Source organism: Barbus barbus, assembly GCF_936440315.1.
Source record: "Barbus barbus genome assembly, chromosome: 35".
NCBI lineage: Eukaryota > Metazoa > Chordata > Actinopteri > Cypriniformes > Cyprinidae > Barbus > Barbus barbus.
The window spans coordinates 23,195,708-23,221,303 of record NC_136763.1 but is presented as its reverse complement, the minus strand read 5'-3'; the positions used below and the strand labels follow the sequence as shown (position 1 = coordinate 23,221,303).

The 25,596-nt window shown below is 37.4% G+C and overlaps 1 protein-coding gene and 1 long non-coding RNA gene across 6 annotated transcripts; both read right to left on the bottom strand.

Moving 5' to 3' along the window:
* Nucleotides 1-422: 422 nt before the first annotated feature.
* LOC306854937 (trimeric intracellular cation channel type A) lies at nucleotides 423-8,864 on the bottom strand. The gene is made up of 6 exons (XM_079393256.1): nucleotides 8,648-8,864; nucleotides 5,769-5,925; nucleotides 4,857-5,041; nucleotides 4,642-4,729; nucleotides 3,651-3,768; nucleotides 423-1,363 (listed from the first exon to the last, which is right to left on the bottom strand). The coding sequence occupies exons 1-6, from the start codon at nucleotides 8,769-8,771 to the stop codon at nucleotides 1,148-1,150; spliced, it is 888 nt and encodes a 295-aa protein (XP_079249382.1). The 5' UTR covers nucleotides 8,772-8,864; the 3' UTR covers nucleotides 423-1,147.
* Nucleotides 8,865-17,480: 8,616 nt separating this feature from the next.
* Nucleotides 17,481-19,154, bottom strand: LOC306854957. Of its 5 annotated transcripts, none has more exons than XR_013782883.1 (5): nucleotides 19,131-19,154; nucleotides 18,408-18,732; nucleotides 18,132-18,205; nucleotides 17,851-17,930; nucleotides 17,481-17,760 (listed from the first exon to the last, which is right to left on the bottom strand). It is a non-coding gene; the product is annotated as an uncharacterized lncRNA (long non-coding RNA). The 5 variants fall into 5 exon arrangements; XR_013782884.1 differs by having other exon boundaries at nucleotides 18,132-18,479; nucleotides 18,681-18,732; XR_013782885.1 differs by having other exon boundaries at nucleotides 18,132-18,732; nucleotides 19,131-19,144.
* Nucleotides 19,155-25,596: the final 6,442 nt, after the last annotated feature.

Below are 25,596 nucleotides of genomic sequence, written 5' to 3'. Positions count from 1 at the left end.
GGTAAGGTATAGTTAATTGCATGTTATCTGTTTCATGGATTTATAAAAAAAATGCATCTCTATATAACTTCTGTTTGAAGTGGAAAATAGATTTTGAGTGGGCTTAACCAAACTATATCAATAGTGTGTATAGCTTTAGCAAATTAGTTTCCTTGGAATTGGAACAAATGTTAAATTAATAAAAGTTCAATAATTCAGCTGGGATTGTCAGGTCAGATCAATGGTTTATAACTAACTAAACTTTTTAAAAGTAGTTTCACTCTACATGCTTGGAAATTTAAACCTGACATCGGTCACACTTTTTCTAGGCCTATTTAATAATTTAGTTTTTATTCAGTTTATTCAAATTATTCAGTTTCTGCAACATTCAGTTCTGTTGTGGTAATGATCAAAAATGCTCTTGTGGAAGTGATGTCCACATTGATGGTAGGTTGACTTTATTAACCTATATTATTTAAAACCAGTTTGAGGACATGGGAAAAGGTTTTTTTTTTTTTTTTTCAAATGAAAAACATGTTTTCACTGCAGAGATACATAACATCATTCAAATAAACTAACAATGTATTCACAGTATGGATTTATCCATGAATGTAAGTCATTAAGTGGACTCAAATAATTGTTTATATAGTAGGATATTTTTTCTCCATATCACTGAAGACACAAAATTTGGAAGAATTTGAAACAACTGATTTTGGCTGAAAATAATTTATTTTTTGAAACTATATAGTTTTTTTCCCCCAATTCAGCTGGATTTAAAAAGCAGCAGTGTTCTTTGGAAGTGGGGTCAACCAGCGGTGGGCGACGAGTCTTATCAAGTTATGTGGATGGACCCTTCAGTGAAGTATGAAGTTAAACGGATAGAGGCAGGTTCTCATCACACTCCTTTTTGTTCATTCACCTGTTTACGACACACTGCACTTCATCAGATGCATGGGGAGAATGGGGCTTGAATGATGGAAAGCATTACGAAAAGACACAGATGTTGGTAAAGAGGGGGGAAGCTATTTACAGAGTCCCTATATGGCATGTCTGTCATTAAAAGCACCACTGAAAGAGTAACTTGCATTGGTTTAACATCAAATTCCCTCCTTTCTCAAGCAGAGCTCTGTCATATCACAGGTTGGGTTGATGATTTTGTGTTGTAACTCTACTCGGCTTTCTTGGGCTTCCTCTTGCGGGTTCCTTCACTCAGTTCCTCCTTGGTTTTGGCGGGCGAGAAGGGCGCAGAGGCAGCAGCTGGTGCGGAGTGGTGGTGATCATGGGCATCTTCAATACCAAGGGGTGAACCGAACAGCAGGTGGCACAGCCAGGACTCGATGAGGGCGAAGGGTGATCCGTGAGAGTGGCGGGCCGTCATAAACACCTGAATGAGGAATAGTAAATATTCTTGAGTAATGAAGTTAGAAATGTCTCAGCTATTAACTTTTCTGAATAGTTTAGTTTTGATTGCCTGTGCATTGTTATTGGCCACTGCTATTGGGCTGCTGTCAGTCGTGGCCTAATGGTTAGAGAGTTGGACTCATAACCCAAAGGTTGTGGGTTCGAGTCTCAGGTCTGGTGGAGGGAGTGAATATACAGCGCTCTCTCCAATACCACTACTTGAGCAAGGCTCCGTGTGTGTGTGTGTGTGTGTGTTGGATGGGTTAAATGCAGAGCGCAAATTCCGAGTATGGGTTACCATACTTGGCCCTTTCACTTCACTAAAGCCAAACGTATACTGCAGTTTTTGCGCATACGGTAGGGAATGTTTATAGTCTGAGTGCCACAGATTTCATCATCAGCCTAGTGCGCACATACTGTTAGCGTGCAGTGTGATTATTTTTAATCGCCCGCTGTCTTCGCACATTTTTTTGGCACTAGTAAGTTTGTCCACAAGGTGGCAACACTTCCGAGACTTACTGTCTTACAGTCAAGAAATAAACCAATGATACTGAATAACATCAAAGCACTGCAAACGACAAAAACAATCCTGGAAGACTATGGTTCCCTTGAGATTTTACCATGGTTTTAAATGGGCATTTCAATTTATATCGAAATTATTTTTTTTTGGATACTCTATATCAGTGTTTCCCAAAACCTGTCCTGGAGGCCCCCCTGCCCTGCACCTTTTGTACGGGCCTGTTTACACCTGGTCATTACATGCGTTTTCGGTGATCGGATATCTATCTGATTTGTTAAAACGTTTCCATTTACACTTGGCCACATAAATGTGTCGTCACAAAAGGGATATAAATCCGATCTTCAATTCCCTGTGCTGAGTTTACGTCAATGAAAGCAATAGATATGCACTGCATTGTATTAATTATCAGCTCATTTCAAGTTCAAAGACCGCAACAGAAGAGAGCGCGGCATCAGCACTGGAAAGATAAGTTTGTCCTACTACTTTTAATGAAGATGATTGTGTGTTGAGCATCTCCGTCTTACTTTTTCATTCGCGGGAGTTTGCGCCTCGGCTTGCTGAAGAGATACTCAGCTACTCATGATGCTTGTTCCATTAGCGCAGTCATATCTGACTATAATGTTATATAGCCTTTAACACGCTCTCACACGTTTATTATTTTAACATTTTGGGTAAAATTTACATATGTGTTTCCAACAACTAGATGCATTTACACTTGTCCAGTTTCGTCTGGAATGCGGCCCAGACCACCTCCTGAAGTGGTTTGAGCGATCAGATTTAAATCCGTCTCGAAAGCGTTTCGGAGGGCATTTACACCTGGTCTTTTCAGAATTGGATGGCTATCCGATCAGAAAAAACGCATGAAGTGACCAGGTGTAAACAGCCCCTTGTCTCCCTTATCTAACACACCTGATTCCACTCATCAGCTCATTAGTAGAGACTGCAAGAACTAAATTGAGTGTGTCTGATTAGGGAGACATACAAAATGTGCAGGACAGGGGGTCCTCCAGGACAGGTTTGGGAACGACTGCTCTATATAGACTATATGGACCTCTGACCATTACACCACCATGACATTGCATTCTAAATACCCAGACAATTATGAACAACAGTTGACTTAAGTAAAACAACCTAGCATGTTGGGTAAAAACATTTAACCCAACCAGCTGGGTCAAATAACCCAGCATGTGTTCTGTTCAATATTTACCCAGCGCTGGGTTGCCAACTTGGGTTGATTTTAACCCAGCATTTTTTTAGAGTGTGCATTTCCAAATGCTTGTAAATGCAGACTGCATGGCTAGGTGCTTCATTTTATACACATGTGGCATTGGGTCTGACTAAAACACCTACATTCAGTAATTAAGAGGTGTGTCCCAATACTTTTGTCCATATAGAGTCTTTTTTTCAGATTCTATGAGATTCTACAGATTCTACTGCCTATGTAATGTATCTTGGCAAACTCTCCCTCTGAAAGAGAGCTAATTTTGCAAAGCAGAGCTCACTTCATGTTAAGTATCATGGAAATTTGCTGAACAAAGATTTGCCTTGACAATTTATGGGCATTCAGTCAATGAACGAATTCAGATTGGCAAAAAGTCATCATAATTGTTTTTTGACAGTTTACATTGTCTTGATTCCCTTTTTAGATGAAAATACTGAGTTACGGTTGTGTTTTCTGATATTTGCACTCTTCCTTATGTTTCAACTTATTAAATGAGTTGAAAGAACTCTTAAATAAGCTTATTATTACCTTGGTTGTGACCATGAAGAGTGTGAAGAGGCAGATGAGCATGCTTGTAGACACAGGGAGCAAGTGAGCCTCCTGAAGGGTGAACAGAATGGCTCCATACAGACTGGCCTTGGTAGGGCTAAAAAATACAAGAATCACATTCTAAACATTTATAAAAGTCATTAGTCTAAAACATGAACAGCTTCAGAAGACTTTGAATGAAACACATGAGTCATGGACTACTCATAATGCTATTTTTGTGGTGGGTTTTTCCTTTTTGGAATTGAAACAGACAAGTCAGTCAATAGACAAGTTAGGGTCAGTAGGGTCAGAAAGGGAGATTGGCCCAGAATGAGAACAGTAAGACCGATTACCTCTTGGCTAACTGCTAGTTGGTGAAACTAGTTCTTAAGACAATCTTCTCCCTAAAAAAATGTGCTATATAGCACTAAAAGTGGTTCTTTGGCTCATAATCATTGGGAAACCATTTTTGGTGCTGTATAGCACCAAATCTTGGTGCTTCAGTGGTTTTTCAGCGGTTCTTTTGCATAACTGAGAGTCTATATAGCACCGCTACCATATACAGCTCCTGTATGGTTCTTCAGCGTTTCTTCAGTGGTTCTAAGGGGTGATTAAGGTGCTATGTAGCACTACTACCATACAAAGAACCTGTTAAGCCCCTTTAAAGGTTCTTTACGAGCCAAAGAACCACTGTTGGTGCTGTTTAGCACCATTTCTGTTGAAGAAATACAATGCAATATGGCACCTCTTATGGTTCTATATAGCACCATTTGACAAAGGTGCTGTATAGCACCTTTAAAGATATTGTCCTATATAGCACCAAAAGTGGTTCCCCTATGATTACGAGCCAAGAACCACTTTTAGTGCTATATAGCACTATTTTTTTTTTAGAGTGTGTGTTTATGCAGCTGTCTCATGGTCTCTACAAAAAGTGGAAAAGACAAGGCTCTCCAAAATTCTCCTTCGTTCTGTGTAAAGGTTTTCCACTCACAATGACATGTTGAGAACTTCATTGGTCTCTGGCTTCCAGACTCCTCGCAACAGCTGCTCGAAATTGGACATGAGAGCGACCCCTGACCCTGTGAGTTTTAACAGAGACAATCAGCAGAGCAGCACAGATCTCCAGAGCAAGAGTTTTTAAAGGGTCTTATGAAAGCGTTACATGACCCCTAAAAATAAATCCCTCTGGATATATAAGATACTTACCCTTAACATAACCAGTAATGACCATGATCAGCCAGCCATGGTGATACGCATGGTGAGCGTGATGAACTCCAGCAGCGATTTTACGTGTGCGGACCACTTCTTTCAATGCAACTAGCACAAGTTTCACTGGCAGAAATGCCACACATTTGTAAAACAGGTTAAGAGGGCAGAAGAAAATCAGGTACCTGAAAAAAAGAGAAGAAAAAAAGAAACATTCTGATAAAAAGATACAATAATAGATACTCACACAAGTTTGTCATGATATTGGAAGAAGAGGATTTGATAAAGGCACTAGTAAACTATGAGCTGCTATTAGTCTGTAGAACAGCTTTGTTATTTGTATGTGTAAGCAAAGAAGACATGGAAATATCGGACGTATTCAGATCAATGACTATTATTATTCAGGATGTAACACAAAGAGTTTAGTTGTTTATGGTTGCCTAGCAATTTACCACATTAATATAGAATATCAACTGATGTGCTGTCACGTGCGTATATCGACTATTTATAATGGCTTCAGAATGTAGACGCCAATCTGTTTTATAATATTACTTTTACTCTAAGTAATAATAGTTCTACTAATAGCACTTTTAAGATTAAGAGTTCATAATCAGATTATGTATTTCATTTATTGGATTATCAAAAATAGACATGGTTATTAAAATAAAATACATTTTTATTCCATTTCCAGCAACAACAAAAAAAAAAAACACATATATATGTTATGAACTGATTATATGGAGCAAGAAAAACTGTTCAAATGATCATGTTACAAACTTGTTAATGCAAAAATAAAAAATTTCTGATTTTCTATCCAGATTTACCTTAAAGATCTATTTTAAAGTGATCTTTGAACTGACGTCGGTGTCATATGCAAAGTGTACAATCACTGAACCATTTAAAGATCCTCACCACACAGCTGAGGCCAGGAGGATGTGACTGTTGTTATGGAAATAGTCAATGGGAGACACACCAAGCATGATGTCTGCTAGTATGTAGCTTCCAAAGCAGTAGAGCATTGCACAAAGCCATGAGGCCACCGGGCTTTTACGGGACACTTCCACAGCACCTGATTAACACAGAACACCTTCACTTTAAACACTTAACCTCTACATGTATACATTTATAAATACACAGCGAGTTCCAAAAATCCACCCCTCACCCCCAATATTTTGAGGCAACGTTGCGCAACAATGGTATAGAATTATGGAGAAAATTCTCCATTCACATATCATAAGACAAAGTTCAGAGAGCAATTCAAAATCACAAATCTGTCAAGAAATCATTAAGTGAAAAGGGAAAAACACTTGAAACACATTGATATATTGCATTTGATTCAGACGTAGGTTTGTGTCGTGGTGCGAGGCTGGGAAACTCCGGTCCTGGAGGGCCACTGTCCTGCAAGAGTTTAGCTCCAACCCTAATTAAAAACACCTGCCTGTAGCTTTCTAGTGATATTAAAATACATTCATTAGCTGGTTCTGATGTGTTTGATTAGGGTTGGAGCTAACTCTGCAGGACAGTGGCCCTCCAGGACCAAAGTTTCCCAGCCATCATGTAGTGTGTCGTGTCATATCATGTACTTCATGAAATGAGATTTTACTCCGTGTTAAACTTCAAGAAGCACTTTTTCTCTTCTGTGAAACAGAGGTGCACATTACACTTTTTGCACATCACTTTAGGTGTTCCTTTGCACCCAGGAACCTTGCATCTTCTTTTTTTTGTCACACATTATTTGCCTGTATGTATTGTCAATGGAAAATCCTGGTTGGGGATTGGAGCTGTGGACCCCTGCTTCCTTACCCCTTATTGCGCAACGTTGCTCTGAGGCCACAAAAAGAAAAATAGAATTTTTGAACATACAACATAAAATAAAAATTCATAAAACCCGATAAAAGTCTTCTCTACACCTTCATACGCACACGTGTTTTTTATGTACAGTTCATGTCATTTTAAATAAGATTAGTAAAGCAAATAATCTCGCTGCCTTCTCACACCATGTGCTCCTGTGACCATGTGTCAGAACAGGACGTCCCACCTTCAAATGGTGCTTGATAGTAACTCCCACATCTTATTGGACTGTTCTTTGATACTTTTCAAATATTTTAATTGGTTGCAATCATTTAAAAAAACATGCATTTAAAATGGGGCATAGGAAAAAAACTTTCCGTAGCCTGAGAGCAACGCAAGAGGGTAGAGGGATCAGACAAAAACTAAATAACAAAGTTAGAATTCTGGGAATTTTTAAATTAATTAATTTATTTTTTTACTGTAAATTTCAAGAGAACTATACAAACAGTGCATTTAACAGTATTTTACTGTAAAATTGCATGAAATGCCCCATTAGATCAGTTTTTCACATTATATTAAGGGAATTTGCCATTAAATTAACAGGTTTTTACAGCATTTACTTTTACAATTAAACAAACACACACACATTTTTTTTACCGTGAACATCAAAAAGTGAACCTTTTTGTTTTTTTACGTTTAACTCTCTAAAGCGGTGTTAGGAACACATGATTTCTGTCACCACTAAGAGATGTCGTATATCTAGAGATCCACAAATGTCCAGGGATGAACACATCTTACTGAACAGGTGTAGCTTGGGTCGTTACGCACCCAACAGGCATTTTGAATGAAAAACGATCCTCTCAAATGTGGCCTAAAAATAAACAGAAGCTTAAAGCTTTTCGTTCGTCTCAAACTGCAGGCCTGTTTCACACCACAACCTCCAACCCGCACAAACAGCTGACAGGATGAACTGCAGCGAGCAACTGGCTAATGTTTGGACGAAGCGGTGGATATTTATATCACATTCCTCGCCATCAATACGCTTTATCACAAGTTTGTGAATGGTATGGTTTAATGGCATGAATAGTTATATATCTGTGCCCTGGTTTATCTGACAGCATCAACTCTTATTCTGTTCTCATCGTACAGGACGGAAAGCATGTAAAAATAAAACCAATCACTAATGGACTAATTGATATTTCATTCACTTCAAAATAAAAGAAATACATAATTTAAATTTGGCATTAAGTAAATGTTGCTGATAATTTTTTTTTATTTTTGTATTGCCTACCCAAAATATAAATAAATAAATTTAAAAGTGGGATTATATAGTGTCAGGTTGAGAATCATCATTGAGAATAATAGAAATTACAAAAGTAAAGCGTCCAGATTTATTACAGTAATAAATAGAAAGTGTGCTTGGTTGTCACAATGCAAAAAAAAATAAAAATTGTGGTTTGATTCTGAAATACGACTTGGACATGTTTCAAATATGACTCGTTAAAAGGAAGCATGTCCTAAGCTACATACATTTGCTTAACAAATTTACTGGGCTTCGTTTTGTCCTCTCCTCTGCTGCTGTCTATTTAAGGTGCTTCTATTTATTGCAAAGAGACTCGCAGTGGAATGTGCACGGACTCTATCGTGTTTCGAGGAGGGTCTTCAAGAGTGGGACAACTCTTCCCACCCCCAAAAATAAAGAAAATATTGAATGATACGTAGAAGCATTGATAAAATGTAGGACTGTTCTGCATACTATTGCAAACACAATTCCATGTGACAGTGAACCAAATTAGGCTCCATAACACTTGTTGAAAACAATAATATTTATTAAATGGCTTGAGAATTAATTATTTCCTATTTAACGGAGTATTAAATGCCATATTGATCCACGTGCATGCAAAGAATAATAAATAAATAAAAACCCATCATTTAATTTGACCCAAATAAAGCTCAAATGCAATATTCCTCTGTTTCCCCTAAAGAACAATTCCACTTACCTGGTTCATATTTGAGGTAGAGTATTGACACGATATAATAAGCGACATCAAAAATGGGAAACATTGCCATTTTCGAGAAATACTGGGCAATTTCGCCCAGATTTAGGACATCCAGCACCTCCATGATGTTCTGACCCTACCGCATGAACAGATCTTCAAGAGACTCGCCGTGCGCACGAGTAAAAGGCTCCGCTCACATGCAGATGCCTATTAATACACAGCACAAGCTCAGGCAGGCGCACTACTGAGGCGAAATCTACACACACACACATACACACACAGACGCGTCTCAAGCCCCGTTCACACTACAAGCGACGCGATCCCATTCATTTCAGTGGAGAGCTGGCGACCGGATGGGACTAAAGTCGCTGCTAGTGTGAATAGTCCAGGTGATATGTGCAAAATTTGAGGTGATGTTCACTTTTTTTATAAAAGCATGAAACTTGGTACAGTTGTACAGGTTAGGGACCTGAACATTTTCAGAAATGTAGCCATCGCAAAAACATCCAAATTATGTATTTTGTGTCATATGACACAAGCATGATAACACAGAAAAGGTGATGTCTACCCCTATGTTTTGATGGTCGCGGATTACAATGATACCATATACAAAAACAGAAACTGTTCAGGTGAATAGTTAATGGTGAAATCAGCAATGTGTGAAAGAAATCACAGTATAGCACTTTTCTGGGTACTCAGAGCACTTTACATGGAAGAGGGAATCCCCTCAACCACCACCAATGTGCAGCATCCACCTGGATGATGTCACAGCCAGAACCCCCACCACACACCATCTTAACTAATATTGTATTCAATAGTACAATAAAAGATTGTTTTCAATAATTCAGTCATATATTTCAGAGATATAAAAATATCATCTCAAGTAAGTGTATTTTTCCTTACCTCTCAGGCAGAGTCGGGTAGGCTATGTTTCCAATACATTCTTGTTCAACAATGCTCTAACATCACATGCAGACGGTAACGCAATCTTGCTAAACTGCATCCTATCTGCACCTCTTCTGCTGCACCTCTGTCATTTTCTCTGGGTCTCTGGACAGTCAGCTGTCAACAAACTTCATTCTGGCCATTGCTTCTTCTCATCTACTCTTAGTATCTTGGGCTTGACTGAGACCTGGATTCGTCCAGAAGACTCTGCAACCCCTGCTGTTCTCACAACTTTCATTTCTCTCACACGTCCCATCAGGTTGGAAGGGTACTGGTCTTCTCATTTCTAATAACTGTAAATACTTAACCCACTCTTCCCTATGCATTAAAATTATTTTAAGTTTCATGCTATTATGGTAACAGCTCCTGTTAAACTCCATAATGTAATGATTTTTCACCTTCCTGGTCATATATAATCCTTTATAGAGGAGCTGTATGGGCTGTTGTCCTCATTCTCTGTGGATGGCAGTCCACTTGTAGTCTTATGAGGATGATTCATAAGACTACATTCCTCAAACACAACAATTAAAAAAGGTTCAAACATTCACTGATGCTCCTGAAGGAAACACGATGCATTAAGAGCCGGGGGGTGAAAACTTTTGAACAGGATGAAGATGTCCAAATTTTTCTTATTTTGTTGAAATATCATATTTTTCCATTTAGTACTGCCCTTCTGACGCGACAGAAGATACTTGCATGTTTCCTGGAAGACAAATGAAGTACAATTTACCTTGATCTTCAAATTCAAAAAGTTTTCACCCCCGGCTCTTAATGCATCGTGTTTCCTTCAGGAGCATCAGTGAATGTTTGAACCTTTTTTAATTGTTGTGTTTGAGTCCCTCAATCATCCTCAGCGTGAAAAGGTGGATCTCAAAATCATACGGTTACTGCTGGAAAGGGTTAAAATATGCAAACGATGCTGGAAAACTGAAGATTCTGCAGGACCTGGAGGATTTTTCTGAAGAACAGCGCTCAGTTGAACTGTTCAGAACAAACAAGGGACTCATGAACAACCATCACAAAACAAAAAAACAGTCGTAGATCAACCACACATAGTATTAAGAACCAAGGGTTCCCAAACTTTTGAATGCGGTTATTTTAATAATTTCAGCTATTTTTTGTCTTGTGGACTATATGTAAACATCTTTTATGGAAAATATCTTACTCAGGACAGCACTAAATAAAAAATAACATGCATTTTGTATGATCTCTCTTATTTTTGGTAAAATTATCCACATTTTCACAGATTCTGCAAGGGGTTCCCAAACTTTCGATCCCCACTGTATATTCATTAACTATTCTGAGAGTTGTCATATTTGAAATACTGTATTATTGTCCCAAACAAACAAACAAACATTCTCAAACAAAAGAAAATATATATATTAGTAAAATAAACAATTGATGTGCATCGGTAATAGTAATTATTAGTAGTAGTATTTATTATTTTTATAAAATAGGCTATTTTTAATTAATTAGGTTATGTATATACAGTACTGGGTAGATTGCTTACAAATTGTAGTCGTTTTACAAATTACATGATGAAAATTGTGGTCAATCTAGATGACTCATTTTAGATAATGTACTGTGACTACTTTTGGATTACTTTTAGATTACTTTTAACCTAGATTTTGCCATTGAATTACACCAGGGTTTCCCAAACTGGGGTAAATGAATGAACTGCAGGGGTTTTATGAGTTGAGGAAAAGCTATTAATTCATTAAAAATGTCAAATTAAAATTAATACATGAAATGTATTTTTTTACATTTAAAAATATTTTATTAGTTTACCCTCATGTCAGTGTGACCATTAACCAATATCAGAGTTTAGTAGTGATAACTAATGTGCATAATTATTTGTTGCATACATGGTATAATTGATTGAGAGGTGCTTTTGTTCCCAAATTCAGAGGCATGGATAATTTATATTTCAATTACCTTTCTATGAATATTCAAAGTTATATGACACAGTAGAATTTTTTAGAAAGAAAATTTTAAGATAAAAAAGAATTAGGGAGAATAAATAACTTGAATAATTTAATGCCATTTTGTGAATCATTTTCAATCATGTAATCCTTAAAAAGTAACTAACTTGGCCATTTGTTGTGAAAAAATAAGGAAAGTGTGTCCAGCTAAATTCAATTAGTATTTTGTTAGACGGGTATAAAAAAAAGCTTAGTTTCGAGTCTCGGGCCGGCAGGGATTGTAGGTGGGGGGAGTGAATGTGCTCTCTCCACCCTCAATACCACGACTGAGGTGCCCTTGAGCAAGGCACTGAACCCCCAACTGCTCCCCGGGCACCGCAGCATAAATGGCTGCCCACTGCTCCGGGTGTGTGTTCACGGTGTGTGTGTGTTCACGGTGTGTGTTCACTGCTGTGTGTGTTCACTGCTGTGTGTGTGTGTGTTCACTGCTGTGTGTGTGCACGTTGGATGGGTTAAATGCAGAGCACGAATTCCGAGTATGGGTCACCATACATGGCAGTATGTGACTTCACTCACTCACTCAAAGGATTATTTCTCCTCTTTCCTACTACTTGTTTCACTTCTGTTTCAGTTTTTAGAACAATTTCTTACTATGTGTAAGTAAGTTGTGTTTTTTTTAGCATGTTTGGCAGTGCTATATTTGAAGGATTACTGATAAACTACTGTCGTTTGATTTGTATTTGTTATTTATTTACAAATAATTATTTCTCATTTAATTTTAGTTAAATTATGTTGGGATTTATTATGTCTGTATAGGTCTTTTAAGTTTTAGTTTTATTTAATTGGAGTTATTTTAATACTTCAACAAACTAAATGGAAATGATATACAGTATATATTGAATTTATAAATGTGTATTTATATGTGTGTGTGTATGTATGTATGTATATGTGTGTGTGTGTGTGTGTGTGTGTGTGTCACAGATTGGGCCAGAGACAAACAGGTAAGTGAAACACAGGCAGGTTTATTGACAGGCTTGTGGAAGCAGATCGTGATGAGCAATGGCAGGTGAGTATCAAACACTATGATCAGTTCAATGGTTCTTAGCTGAATGCTGATGAGTGGTTTCTTTGCAGGTTCACAGGAGATCGGAGACCAGGAACGAGGGAGTACTACGCTGGATAATCGTCAGGAGATCTAGAGGTAAGTACATACAGGTAAGTCGTGCACAGAGTCTGGGAATAGTTCGGGGATGTGAACAGTAGACCGGACGAGGAAATTTAAAATTTTTTTTTTTTTTTAAATTTGTCATTTTGTCATTTAATTTCTTTATTTTTAAAATGTGTATAGGTAGTATAACGTTTTAGCTTTTAGTTTTGGATCTGTTTTTAGTTGTTTTAATACTACAATTGACTGTTGTCCTCATTTGTAAGTCACTTTGGATAAAAGCGTCTGCTAAATGACTAAATAATAATAATTTGATTATGAGCATTTTAAAGTGTAATTAGCCTACAAGTAAATTTTGGGGTACCGTTTTATTTTAAGGTGTCCTTGTTACACGCTACATGTACTTACTATTATAATAACAATTAATTATGCATAATTACATGCAAGTAACCCTAAAACAAACCCCAATCCTAACCCTAACCATAAATACATGTAGTTAAGTAATATTACTCAGTACTTAAATGTATAATTACACTGTAACAATTACACCTTAAAATAAAATGCAACCAATTTTGGAATCTAATTACATAATCCAGATTACATCTAGACAATTACCAGTGATGGGAATAACGGCTTTATAAATAAACAGCGTTATTTTTTTCAGTCAATGAGTAATCCCAGCATTGACTGTTTCCCCGTTACAACGCCGTTACGTTACAGACAATAAAATGGGGCGTTACTATAATTTATTATAATATTAGTATAATTTAATTTTTCAGTTCATCTGAATGTAGCTGTATTTGACGTACCGTTAACTCTAGTGTGAAGGCGCACGACTAGCCATCGCTTTGTCTCACACACACAAAGAAAGATACAGAGTCGTACATAACGTGCAGAATTGACGCGCTACATGTAACCGATATTCTTTGTTGTATTTTCCTGTCAAAATAACAGAGTACCTTTGGGATTCGTCAGCTTTTAAAGGGGTCATCGGGTGCAAAATTCACAAGTTGTTTGAACACAAATGTGTGTTAGAAGTGTGTGTACACATCCATCCTATAATGATAAAAATCCACCCAGTGGTTTATTAAAAATCCCTATTTTAAAACCCTCTTTCTCAAATCAGGCTGTTCTGAGGTTCCTGTCAAAATGACGTAGTTCTGTACAGGCCGCTCCCACGATAGTTGATTGACAAAGCTGTCTTACCTTAGGCCCGCCCTGAGTGATCTGAGAGCTGTCCGGCTCCGGTGCAGGGGAAGACAAGATGTCTCAGATTAAGCAACTGAAGTGTTTAGTTGCTCGATGTAATAATGAATATAGCAGTCATCATTTACTCCCGACATCTGAGCCTATGAAGACGCAGAGGATTAACATTACTTTCGCGTTGTTCCTCGATCTACATAAATGCATCTATGTTCGCCCGAATCATTCGTGATCCAGCTTTATCTACAGAAGACGTGAGTATAAGGGTTTTTATGAATCTTTGCAAATCGTCTTTTCTAATAATGTGTTAGTTAGCCAGTTTCGCGGCTGAAGTTTTGTATGCGCCATAGATATATATATACCTAGATGCCTCATTATTGGCTGTTTCTATGGGCTGCAATACTTAAGCCATCCGCCATTTTTGGAACGGTCTGCGAATCTTTGAGCGCATTGACTGTGTGCATCTACAACATATATTGTATATCTTTGAATATTCATTGATTATTATGGTGAATGCGAGATGGCTGACACGTCAACGTATCTGGAGCGGTGGAAAAGGGAATCTACACATATCTATGGTCTGCTTGTCACTCCACAGAAGAGAGGGGCGGAGTCAGCAGAGCTCACTAGCCGGGTTCTCTGGTAGTTGGCGGAACTAATGTGCAAACGGCCGGCGCTCACCTATTATCTTAACTTTTTTTTGCTATTATTATCTATGTATTTCATTATTTAGATTTTATATATTTGTTATTGTTCTTTATCTTCATTTATTTTATCTTGTTGGTTTATATGTCTTATGTTTGTTGATACTTTCAATCCCTCGCAATAGGCTTGTTCTTACACATTGTTAAAATCCAAATATCTTTGTACCTTAAACTATGTTTTCAAACTAATGATGTTACTTGCAAAATATTAATAAAAAAAAGCAAAAAAAAAAAGCTGACAACATGATTAATATTCATGAACCCAGCAGTTTTTTAATCCTTAGTGTGTTTTATATTGTTATTATTAGTAGTAGAATTCGTAGTAGTGTTGATATCAGTATAATTTTTAGTTTTTTTCCCTTCTTTAGAAAGACTAAATGAAAAATATCTTAAACACCACCACCTCAACATGACAAATATGCATTCATATATTCTAATTATTACAGTTATATCATCATATAATGCTAAATTATCATAATATCATATAATAATGTTAGACTGACTGATGAAGTGTCAGATATTAAAAAAAACTGTGCCATTGTACAAGCATAAGCTTCATTATATCAGATAATTAATATTAGTCTGGTGAGTAAACTAAAAAATGTACTAGCCAAACTTTTTAGCTAAGAAGACATAAAAAATACAGAAGTCGTGGCCTAATGGTTAGAGAGTCGGACTCGTAATCAAAAGGTTGCGAGTTCGAGCCCCCGGCCGGCAGGAATTGTAGATGGGGGGAGGGAATGTCCAGCGCTCTCTCCACCCTCAATACCACGACTGAGGTGCCCTTGAGCAAGGCACCGAACCCCCAATTGCTCCCCGGGCGCTGCAGCATGGCTGCCCACTGCTCCGGGTGTGTGTTCACGGTGTGTGTGTGTGTGTGTGTGGATTTGTTCACTACTCACTGCTGTGTGTGTGCACTTGGATGGGTTAAACGCAGAGCACCAATTTCGAGTATGGGTCACCATACTTGACAATACGTCACGACGACTTTAAAAAAAAAAAAAAAAAAAAAAAAAAAAAAAAAAAAATAGGACTTAGTATTCCTTTAAGCAAATTTGAGGTTAAAGGAATAATAAATAGAGCAATTAAAGGCTACTGGCAAGAGAGATGGGATAAGGACGGAGAGGGATGATACAGAATTCAAGGAGAAGTAGGTCATAAGAGAGTGGTTTGTGGAAATAGGAGGGAAGATGTGGTTATTTCTCATCTCCGTATACGGCTCTTAACATGAGGTTTATGTAATAACTTTAAAAACCAGAGACAGTAGAGCACGTTCTGTTAGAATGCACCACATATAGAAATGAAAGGTTAAAACTAGAAAATCAAACTAAGTCTATAGGTTTAAGTGGTTTGTCAATTCAGAATTTATTAGATATTATTACAGATATTATTAGAATTTGTAAAGGTCACAAATTTAATTTAAAAAAATATTTTTTATTTTATTATTATTATTAATATACAGTATATGTGTGTGTATTACTCCTCATTGTTGCTCCACACACCATCTCAGTAGGTGGCGGAAATGCAGTATAATTTAGTTTGCAGAAGAAGGCGGCGAACCGAGGCCGATATAATCATCCACAATTTACCTATTTTTGGGTAAATGTCACATCTTTCTAAAGCAGGATACATTTTGCGCTATATTTGGATGATTGCTTGTTAATCAGTACCGTTCACTGTCTGTGTTCAGAAAGAAACGCAGTCTCAATGCTTTGGCGATGAATCTGGATCGTCCAGCACTGGTAACAGCAATTCATAAATGTTGCATTAAGAAATAATAGTCCATTTAATATTATTGGGATAGTATAACAATTGTACAGTGAGCAGACAACTAAAACCTAGAGGCCCTAAATCTATCATGGCATAGAGCTGGAATCCATTCTCATGCAATATGTCAAATATTAAATAAAATAAAGTAGCCTATTGCAATTTGTTCCCCCCTAAATGTCACTGTATCATATTTAAATCTCATTATGCATTATTCAGGTGACAACATCAGAGTTTTTGCTGAGTCTGCGGTACTTTCGCATATTCATTGCTATTTGGTACATTTTCATCATGTTTTGCATGATCTTGAGTATTTATAGATATTTTGTGGTTTTCAACTTTCATACTCTCAAAATAATCTTTTTTGTGCTCCACTGAAAACAAACTTTATTTTTGTGGAGAGTTGTTGCATATTTTATAGTGATCTTGTGTTTGTTTTCAGGTTATTTGGATCATAGATTGCTGTATCATTGAGGATCACTACAGACACCGCATCGGGTGGATTTATTGTAATAGGTTTTTTAGCATGGGAAGTCTTGTCCAACATCTTGTAAGATGTCTGTATATTTTGTACAGAAATGTGCATGATTAATATTGCGTTATTTTGTGAGTCAAATGGGGACAGAATACATGGGAACTACCCTTGTTTAAATGGTTTAAAGCAGTTGTGCACTCGGAGTTTGAATGGTCTTTTAATACACTACACATTCAGTCAGTTATTTTAGTGGATGTACAATCACTAATGTACAACATTTGAGACGGTAGCTTTGTGACGACTTATAAAATTTAAAAACACAAAGCTACTGCTTGGCTAACATGAAACAATGCTTTAAAACTGTGCAGATTATTTAATTTTGGTGTGTTAATGCATAAAGGCACAATTACCTCGACCAAAAAAACTAATCCAACCTCTTTAAATTCCTGCATTTTAGACACTTAACCTACAGTAAATCATACCATTTAATGTTTTTGCATTTTAATTTTGCTCAATTTGAATAGATATGCCAGTTTGAATGTCCCCTAGACATAAGTTCAGCTTGACTTACATTATGCATTTGACCTCTGTAAGGTCACAGATGAGGGGTGCATAGAACAAGTTGTCATAAATGCAAAGTCAGTTCATGGCTTAATGGTTTTATTTTGAAAGTAAGAGGTAAGTGCAAGACTAATTTACACGTACATCGAATAAACAAGTAACAGGAAATTAGTGACAGCGTTTTGAGAAGACGAACAAACTTAAAAGCCTGTTGGAACACTAATAGGTCAAACTAAAAGCAACTATAATACTCAAAAGGTTCTCCCCCTCCCCTATAGCTGGTAAATGCTAGGCTGCTTGGAGAAAGCCCATTGTGTATTTCATCCACTGCTCCGCGTGGGTTTGGCACTGAAGGGCCTTCAGGGGCACAGCTCCTAGAAGGAAGAAACCATTTAATTTAACTTGGCATTTAAAACTGGAGAACGGAATAAGATGCACAATCTTTGAGGAAAAGCAGCAACACAAATACCTTACCTATGTGGCCATTCCTCAAGGGTCACTCATTGTGTGAGGTCCTCTCGAATTACAGAATTCGACCTTTCTGGAAAGACATAAAAAGGACTTAAGAACAAGAAACGCACCACTACACTGTATGCCAAGCAATTCTGACGGTGCTTCAGGTGAATTGGCTTAAAGTCTATAGCAAATGTCAACACTATCGATCTGCTGGGGAAAAAAGATCAGTCATCATATGCACCGGGTAAACGGCAACTAAGTGTGCCAAGAACACGCTCAGCCTTACCCGTTTTGGGGTGTTAAAGACTCATGAAACACAGTCTAATGAACTTAAGGTCATCCATTTGGCTCCAGAATGATCTGTGGGGATAGTTGTAAACATCAATGACACACCAAAACTTGAACATCAGGTTTTGTGGCAACTACATGGTTGCTCAGATCAATTGGCTTATTTTTGCATTTAAAAAGGTCAACAGAGTCGATCTGCTGGGGAAAAAAGATCAGTCATCATATGCACCGGGTAAACGGCAACTAAATGTGCCAAGAACATGCTCAGCCTTACCTGTTTTGGGGTGTTAAAGACTCATGAAACAGTCTAATGAACTTGAGGTCATCCATTTGGCTCCAGAATGATCTGTGGGGATAGGAGTCGTAAACATCAATGACACTCCAAAACTTGAACATCAGGTTTTGTGGCAACTACATGGTTGCTCAGATCAATTGGCTTATTTTTGCATTTTAAAAGGTCAACAGAGTCGATCTGCTGGGGAAAAAAGATAAGTCATCATTGCTACCAAAAGTTTTAAAGCAAAGTCTAGAGGAAATCTAAACTCACCAAAATCCGAGTAAGCACTATCGGAAAACTCCATGGTCCAACAGCCCACATACTGGAAAACAAACAAATAGATTGAAATCCATTATACAGTTGCTCAGATAACTTGGTCATTGGAAATATCCTACTGCAAAGTCGCTTAAATCGTTGAAACGTTTCAATAATGCAAGTACCGGTAACTTGTGTTTATCAATCTTAGTAAATCATATGCACTAAACAGTATAACAGAACACTAAACCAGTCAAGTTTTCAATGTCTATAACCTTCCCGCGTGCGCTGAAACGAGCCACGTGGTCAGCGGAACTACACCAAAACCCTTAGTTTTAGTTTTTTCTCTTACAACTTTAGCACTGCGCGTATTTTGGTAATCTACAGAACATGCTTTTAAAACTTTTCTAGTAGATAAATAAAATAAAAAAAAGGAAAAGAAATCACCACTTGAACACTACTCACCCTTCACGAGGAGGAGGAACTGGGAAGAACGCACGCGCGAACCCGCATTTTATAGTTCACGCGCATGCGCAGTGAGAGTTTGTAGCGATGACGTCAGGTTGGGTTCCAAGTTCTATTATAAATCGATGGTTCCTATTTTGTTAAAGTTGGTTTTGGATTATGTACTTATTGTTACATACATCTAGAAATGGTGCTTTGCATGTAAAGTCACCTCTTTGTACATAATGTTGATTTTTTTCTGTACTTTTATCTTTGTTGCCTTGGCATTAATAAAATAAAATGAAATAAAATCGATGGTTCCAGCATTCAAAGACGAAATGGATTTCTATAAGGTTGCATATAACATCACGCGCAAGCCACATGTGGTAAAGGCTAGAAGGGATACGTGTGGCGCTACTAGGCATGCGCACATCAATACAGCGTATTTTTTGTCACACTGTACAACAATAGTTACTATTTTTTCATTCCTGTAAGGGGTAGGTTTAGGGTTGGGGTGGGTGTAGACGTTAATAAAACACAATCTAATAGGTATACAATTAATTTCATTGTTCATTTCCGGTCGGAGCTGTATCCCTTCTAGCCGTTTGGTCCTCCTTTAAATGTCAATGCTGTCATGTAGTCTACAGAATATGCCTAATTGTTGCATAAGAATATTTACCATCATTATTATTATAATGTTAAAAATCCTTGTTTGTTATTTAGATGGTTAAACAATTTACAAAAAATCTATAAACAATCCATTTTGCTGGTTGCCATTCAATTTCCTTTTATGCGTGTGTTTTCCATAATTTATCCAAAAGGTGGCAGTAAAAGCTAAATTTGAAGTTACCTTCTTTAAATACAGCCTCCACATCGACATTTAATGAATTGTTGTTTTTCAAGAGCTCTATGTGAACTTTATTTAGTTGAGATTTGTTACTTTTCAGAACAATGATGTTTTTTATTCGGTGCCTCAAAACACAGAAAAGTTGTATAATATCATTATTAATTAATACATGTACAATGTGCAATGCATATTATTGTAGAATCATTGCAAAACATTACCAAACACTTTTCGCCCGATACTAATAAATAATAACATTTTTATTAATAATAAATAATAATGAAACATGTTTTATTATTATTATGGACACGGTCATGGTCAGATCATGATCTCTTTGAGACGCACAAACTAGCACGCATATAGGGCAATTAGCGCCCATTTGTGTGATTACATTAGCGCATATCTTGTGTTTTGTAAATCGAGTACAGAGCGCGACTGAATGTGTTGACAGGACATAAGGGCGCCTCCCAGCTCTTTGTTTTAGCACAAAGAAACTCAAATCGTGGGATTATCTCCCATCAACAGCTGATATTAAAGACAGCCCTTCCCCCAAAAGTGTCTCTGGTGCAAAACATCCCTTCAAAACGTATGAAGTGCCACTTTTAGTCTTGCTAAACCATTGTAATCACGCAGATTCGAAAATAAATTATTAAAGCAGTTCATTGTTTATTTATTTTGATACTTTTACTTTTTAAATGTATTGAGGTGATTAAAAAACAAATCTAATTTCGAATTTGAGCAGATTATCCAAAGTGATTTGTGAAATAGCAGAAGTGATTAATGCTAATATAGAATAGTACAACAGGTTGGATGGCTAATAGCTGGTTTAAACGGCTGCTTGCTTTGTTTGCTGCATAATGTAGTTTGAGAGATCCCACCAAGCTTTGTTTGAGTAGCTTGTTCACATGTTTGGGGATTAGCTTAATGTTGCCTGATTTCTGGTTTGTTTAAACTAGGTGTGAGGACTCAAGCTCTTAAATTCCCTGGCAGGAACTCTATTGACCCATGTCAATGTTTATTTTTATTTCTTTAAGTACTGAAACCATATTATTGAAAGGCAATCACCTGGTTCATATTATATTAGATACCATTTTTTAAGGCCTCTTGTTGTACACAATACTATATTTTCTGTCATCTGATTTATAGTTTATACTAGTAGTCCTTCTAAACACATTTTCCTCCAGGTCATGGTTAACATGTAATTTTGCTGTAAAATCTTTACTTATTTTGGATTGAAACAACTTAGATTTGCTTGATCCATAAATCCATAAATCTTTTTAGATAAATCATGTTAAACTATAAGTATCAAATATGACACACACACACACATATATATATATACTTACTTTTGATAAATATTTATCTCTCAATTACTCATTCATTGTATTGCATTGCTTACGTACCTTTTGCCCCCACAATAAAAACTACAAAGCTTTAATCAGGAACTAAGCATTTAAATATTATAAGACCTCATTGATCTACATTACAGTTACAATTTCATCTTACTTTTTGGCCACATAAAAATCAGCGACTGCACCAAATTCAAATATGATACTGTTTAAGTTTTTTTTTGGTTTCCTCTAAACCTTTCCATTTCAAAAATGACCTTTTCTGACTATTATTTCATACGTTGTCTTTACGTGATCAAATAATGCTGATTAAAGTCGATGTCTTTGTTATTCTGTGTACTCTTTGTGACACAGTCTTTGTTGTCTGTGTTCATACTTGACTAACTGGGGCCCAGGTCAGGAAGCAGACAGACTGGCTAAACCGACCGTCTGCTAGCCGCCTCACGTCACAGAAGTCAGTTAATTCTCAGCACATAGAGACTCCTTCACCTAGATATCACACTGTGTCTGTTCCCTGAACTAGAAAATACAGAAAACATCCAAACCAAAGTAAGAGTAACAATTGAATTGATGTTCAACAAATAAAAAACAGATATAATACAGTTAAACAAATGATAAAGCTTGGCTTATTGAATATTAGATCCCTTTCTACAAAAGCACTTTTTGTAAATTATATGATCACTGACCATAAACTAGATGTGCTTTGTTTGACAGAAACCTGGCTAAAACCAGATGACTACATTACTTTAAACGAGTCTACCCCCCAAGATTACAGTTACAAACATGAACCGCGTCCAAAAGGTAAAGGGGGAGGTGTTGCCACAATTTATAGCAATATTTTCAGTATTTCTCAGAGCTCGGGTTTCAAGTATAATTCGTTTGAAGTAAGGGTGCTTCATTTTTACTTGATGATGTAACAGAAACTATTGACTCTCACTTTTCTAGCACTTTAGATATGGTTGCTCCTTTACGCTTAAGGAAGATTAAGGAAAAGTGTCCAACACTGGGGTATAATGAGCACACTCGGGCCCCAAAAAGAGCAGCACGGAAAATGGAGCGCAGCTGGAGAAAAACTAAATTAGAGGTATTTCGTATTGCTTGGTGGGAAAGTACCCTATCCTATAGAAAAGCATTAAAAACTGCTAGATCTGCTTACTTTACGTCTCTTTTAGAAGAAAACAAACACAACCCCAAGTATTTATTTAATACAGTGGCTAAATTAACAAAAAATATAACATCAGCAGGTGCAGACATTACCCAGCAGCACAGTAGTAATGACTTTATGGACTACTTTACTTCCAAGATCGAAACTATTAGAGATAAAATTGTAACCATGCAGCTGTCAGCCGCAGTATCGCATCAGATAGTGCACTATAGATCCCCTGAGGAACAATTCCACTCATTCTCTTCTATTGGAAATGAAGAATTGTATAAACTTGTTAAATCATCTAAACCAACAACCTGTATTTTAGATCCTGTTCCATCTAAGTTCCTAAAAGAGATGCTTCCAGAAGTAATAGATCCTCTTCTGAATATTATTAACTCATCATTGTCATTAGGATATGTCCCAAAAACCTTCAAACTCTCTCATTAAAAACCACAACTTGACCCCAAATAATTAATTAATTACAGACCGATCTCGAATCTCCCTTTTCTGGCAAAGATATTAGAAAATGTAGTGTCATCACAACTATGTTCCTTCTTAGAGAAAAATCATATATGTGAGGATTTCCAGTCAGGTTTTAGACCATATCATAGTACTGAGACTGCTCTCATTAGAGTTACAAACGACCTGCTTTTATCATCTGATCGTGGTTTTATCTCTCTATTAGTGTTACTGGATCTTAGCGCTGCGTTTGACACTCGACCACAACATTCTTTTAAATAGACTAGAAAATGATGTTGGCATTAGAGGAAGTGCACTGGCATGGTTCAAATCGTACTTATGTGACCGCCATCAATTTGTGGCAGTAAATGAAGAGGTATCATACCAATCACAAGTGCTGTATGGAGTACCTCAAGGCTCAGTACTTGGCCCTTAACTTTTCACGCTTTACATGTTACCCTTGGGAGATATCATTAGGAAACATGGTGTTATCTTTCACTGTTATGCTGATGATACCCAGCTCTATATTTTTTCGTGACCTAATGAAACTTATCAATTTGCAAAACTAATGGAATGTTGATATCAAAAACTGGATGACTAGCAATTTCTTACTGCTAAATTCTGAAAAAACAGAGGTGTTAATTATTGGACCAAAAACTTTTGCATGTAATAACCTAGATCACTGTCTAATCCTTGATGGCTGCTCTGTAAATTCTTCGTCATCAGTTAGGAACCTAGGCGTACTTTTTGATAGCAATCTTTCCTTCGAAAAAACATGTTTCTAGCATTTGTAAAACTGCATTTTTCCATCTAAATTACGACCTATGCTCTCAATGTCAAATGCAGAGTCATTAATTCATGCATTCATGACCTCGAGGCTAGATTATTGTAATGCTTTATTGGGTGGTTGCTCTGCACGTTTAATAATCAAACTCCAGCTGGTTCAAAATGCAGCAGCTAGAGTTCTTATTAGAACCAGGAAGTATGACCACATTAGCCCGGTTCTGTCAACACTGCACTGGCTCCCTATTAAACATCGTATACATTTTAAGATCTTGCTAATTACCTATAAAACCCTGAATGGTTTGGCACCTCAGTATTTGAGTGAGCTCTTATCGCATTATAGTCCTTCACATCTGCTGCAATCTCAAAACTATGGCCATATGATAATACCTAGAATATCAAAATCAACTGTGGGCGGGAGATCGTTTTCCTATTTAGCACCCAAACTCTGGAACAATCTACCTAACACTGTTCGGGAAGCAGACACACTCTGTCAGTTTAAATCTAGATTAAAGACCCATCTCTTTAACCTGGTTTACACATAATACACTATCACATTTCTATAATTCAAATCCGTTAAAGGATTGTTAGGCTGCATTAATTAGGTCAACCAGAACCAGGAACACTTCCCAAAACACCTGATGTTCTTTCTTATTCCGAGGTCACCGTAGCCACCCAGATCCAGACTGTATCCAGATCAGATGGTGGATCAGCACCTAGAGATGACATCTACAGCCAGGACACCTAGATGAGCCCCAGAGACTGATCCCCAGTGAAGACCCTGTCTCCAAGACGGCCATCGGGACAAGACCACAGGAACCAAATGAGTCCTTTGCACAATCTGATTCTGCTTTAGCCTAGATTTAAACTGCTGATTTTGTCTGGCCAGAGGAAAATGATACTATTTCAACAAACTATTTCCCCGTCTAAATAATGTAAAGCTTATATAAAGCCACCCAGCTTTATATCAAGCTGATGTAAAGCTGCTTTGACACAATTTGTGTTAAATTTGTTAAAAGCGCTATACAAATAATATTGACTGGACTTGACTATTCTCATGATGAATCCAAATGTAATTATTTCCTGACAGTGTACATTTAAACACACACAGCAGATCTTGCTAATTTAAGTACATAAGATCTCAAAAAGAGGAGAGGCAGCTTCAAAGAGAGAAATATATGTTCTTTACAGTCTTTATGGGCGGGCCTGTTCTCTTCTGGATTGCCTAACCTTAGAGGCCCACCCTCATCACAGGGCCTGGGATAGCTTTCCAGGTTGTCCCCCCACCCAAACTATCAACCCCCACCCTACAGCCCAAATCTGCAGAGGAAAAGTGTCAGGGAAAGACTAGTAGAGTTGCTGAGATCACTGGTGCCTTTCAGCATGGGCAGTATGTATGAGCTAACCTGGGTGTGGGACTCGTTTGACCTTTTGGCTCAGGCTGGCCGCTGCACGTAGACTGCAAGCACAGCAGGAGGGTGGTGCTGGTTGCCAGACTGGTGTCTCCAGGCTCCAGCACAGGGAAAAGAGGCCCTAACCACAGCAGGTGGTCAGCAACATGCCAGATCGCCATGCTGGAGCTGTCATTGCATTGTCTTTCCGAGTCCTGTCATGACTTGCCTGATGTTTGTTCCCTAATCAGAGATTAGAGATAAAGGCAGACGGAGAGTGAAACACGTTTAACCCGTGGTGGGCTATAGGTCAAGGATGTGCTGAGGTTTGCATTGATCAGGTCAGGAGGTAAGTGTGTGCTCAGACGTGTGAGGCTACAATTATTAACCCCGAGAAAATAAAGCAGAATTCTGTTATGGAACTGAGTAACGGATAGCGCTGAACTGTCAACAGAAATATATCACGGTAGCGAGAGTTTATCCTAAAATACCACAGCTATTGTTACTACTGTAA

Excerpts from the sequence above, each read along its gene's own strand:
- LOC306854937 (XM_079393256.1), bottom strand. The coding sequence starts at position 8,771 with ATGGAGGTGCTGGATGTCCTAAATCTGGGCGAAATTGCCCAGTATTTC. Across the intron at positions 5,042-5,768 it reads CTCCTGGCCTCAGCTGTGTG|GTACCTGATTTTCTTCTGCC; the intron begins GTGAGGATCTTT and ends TCTTTTTTTCAG. Across the intron at positions 1,364-3,650 it reads TCTTCATGGTCACAACCAAG|GTGTTTATGACGGCCCGCCA; the intron begins GTAATAATAAGC and ends TTCCTCATTCAG.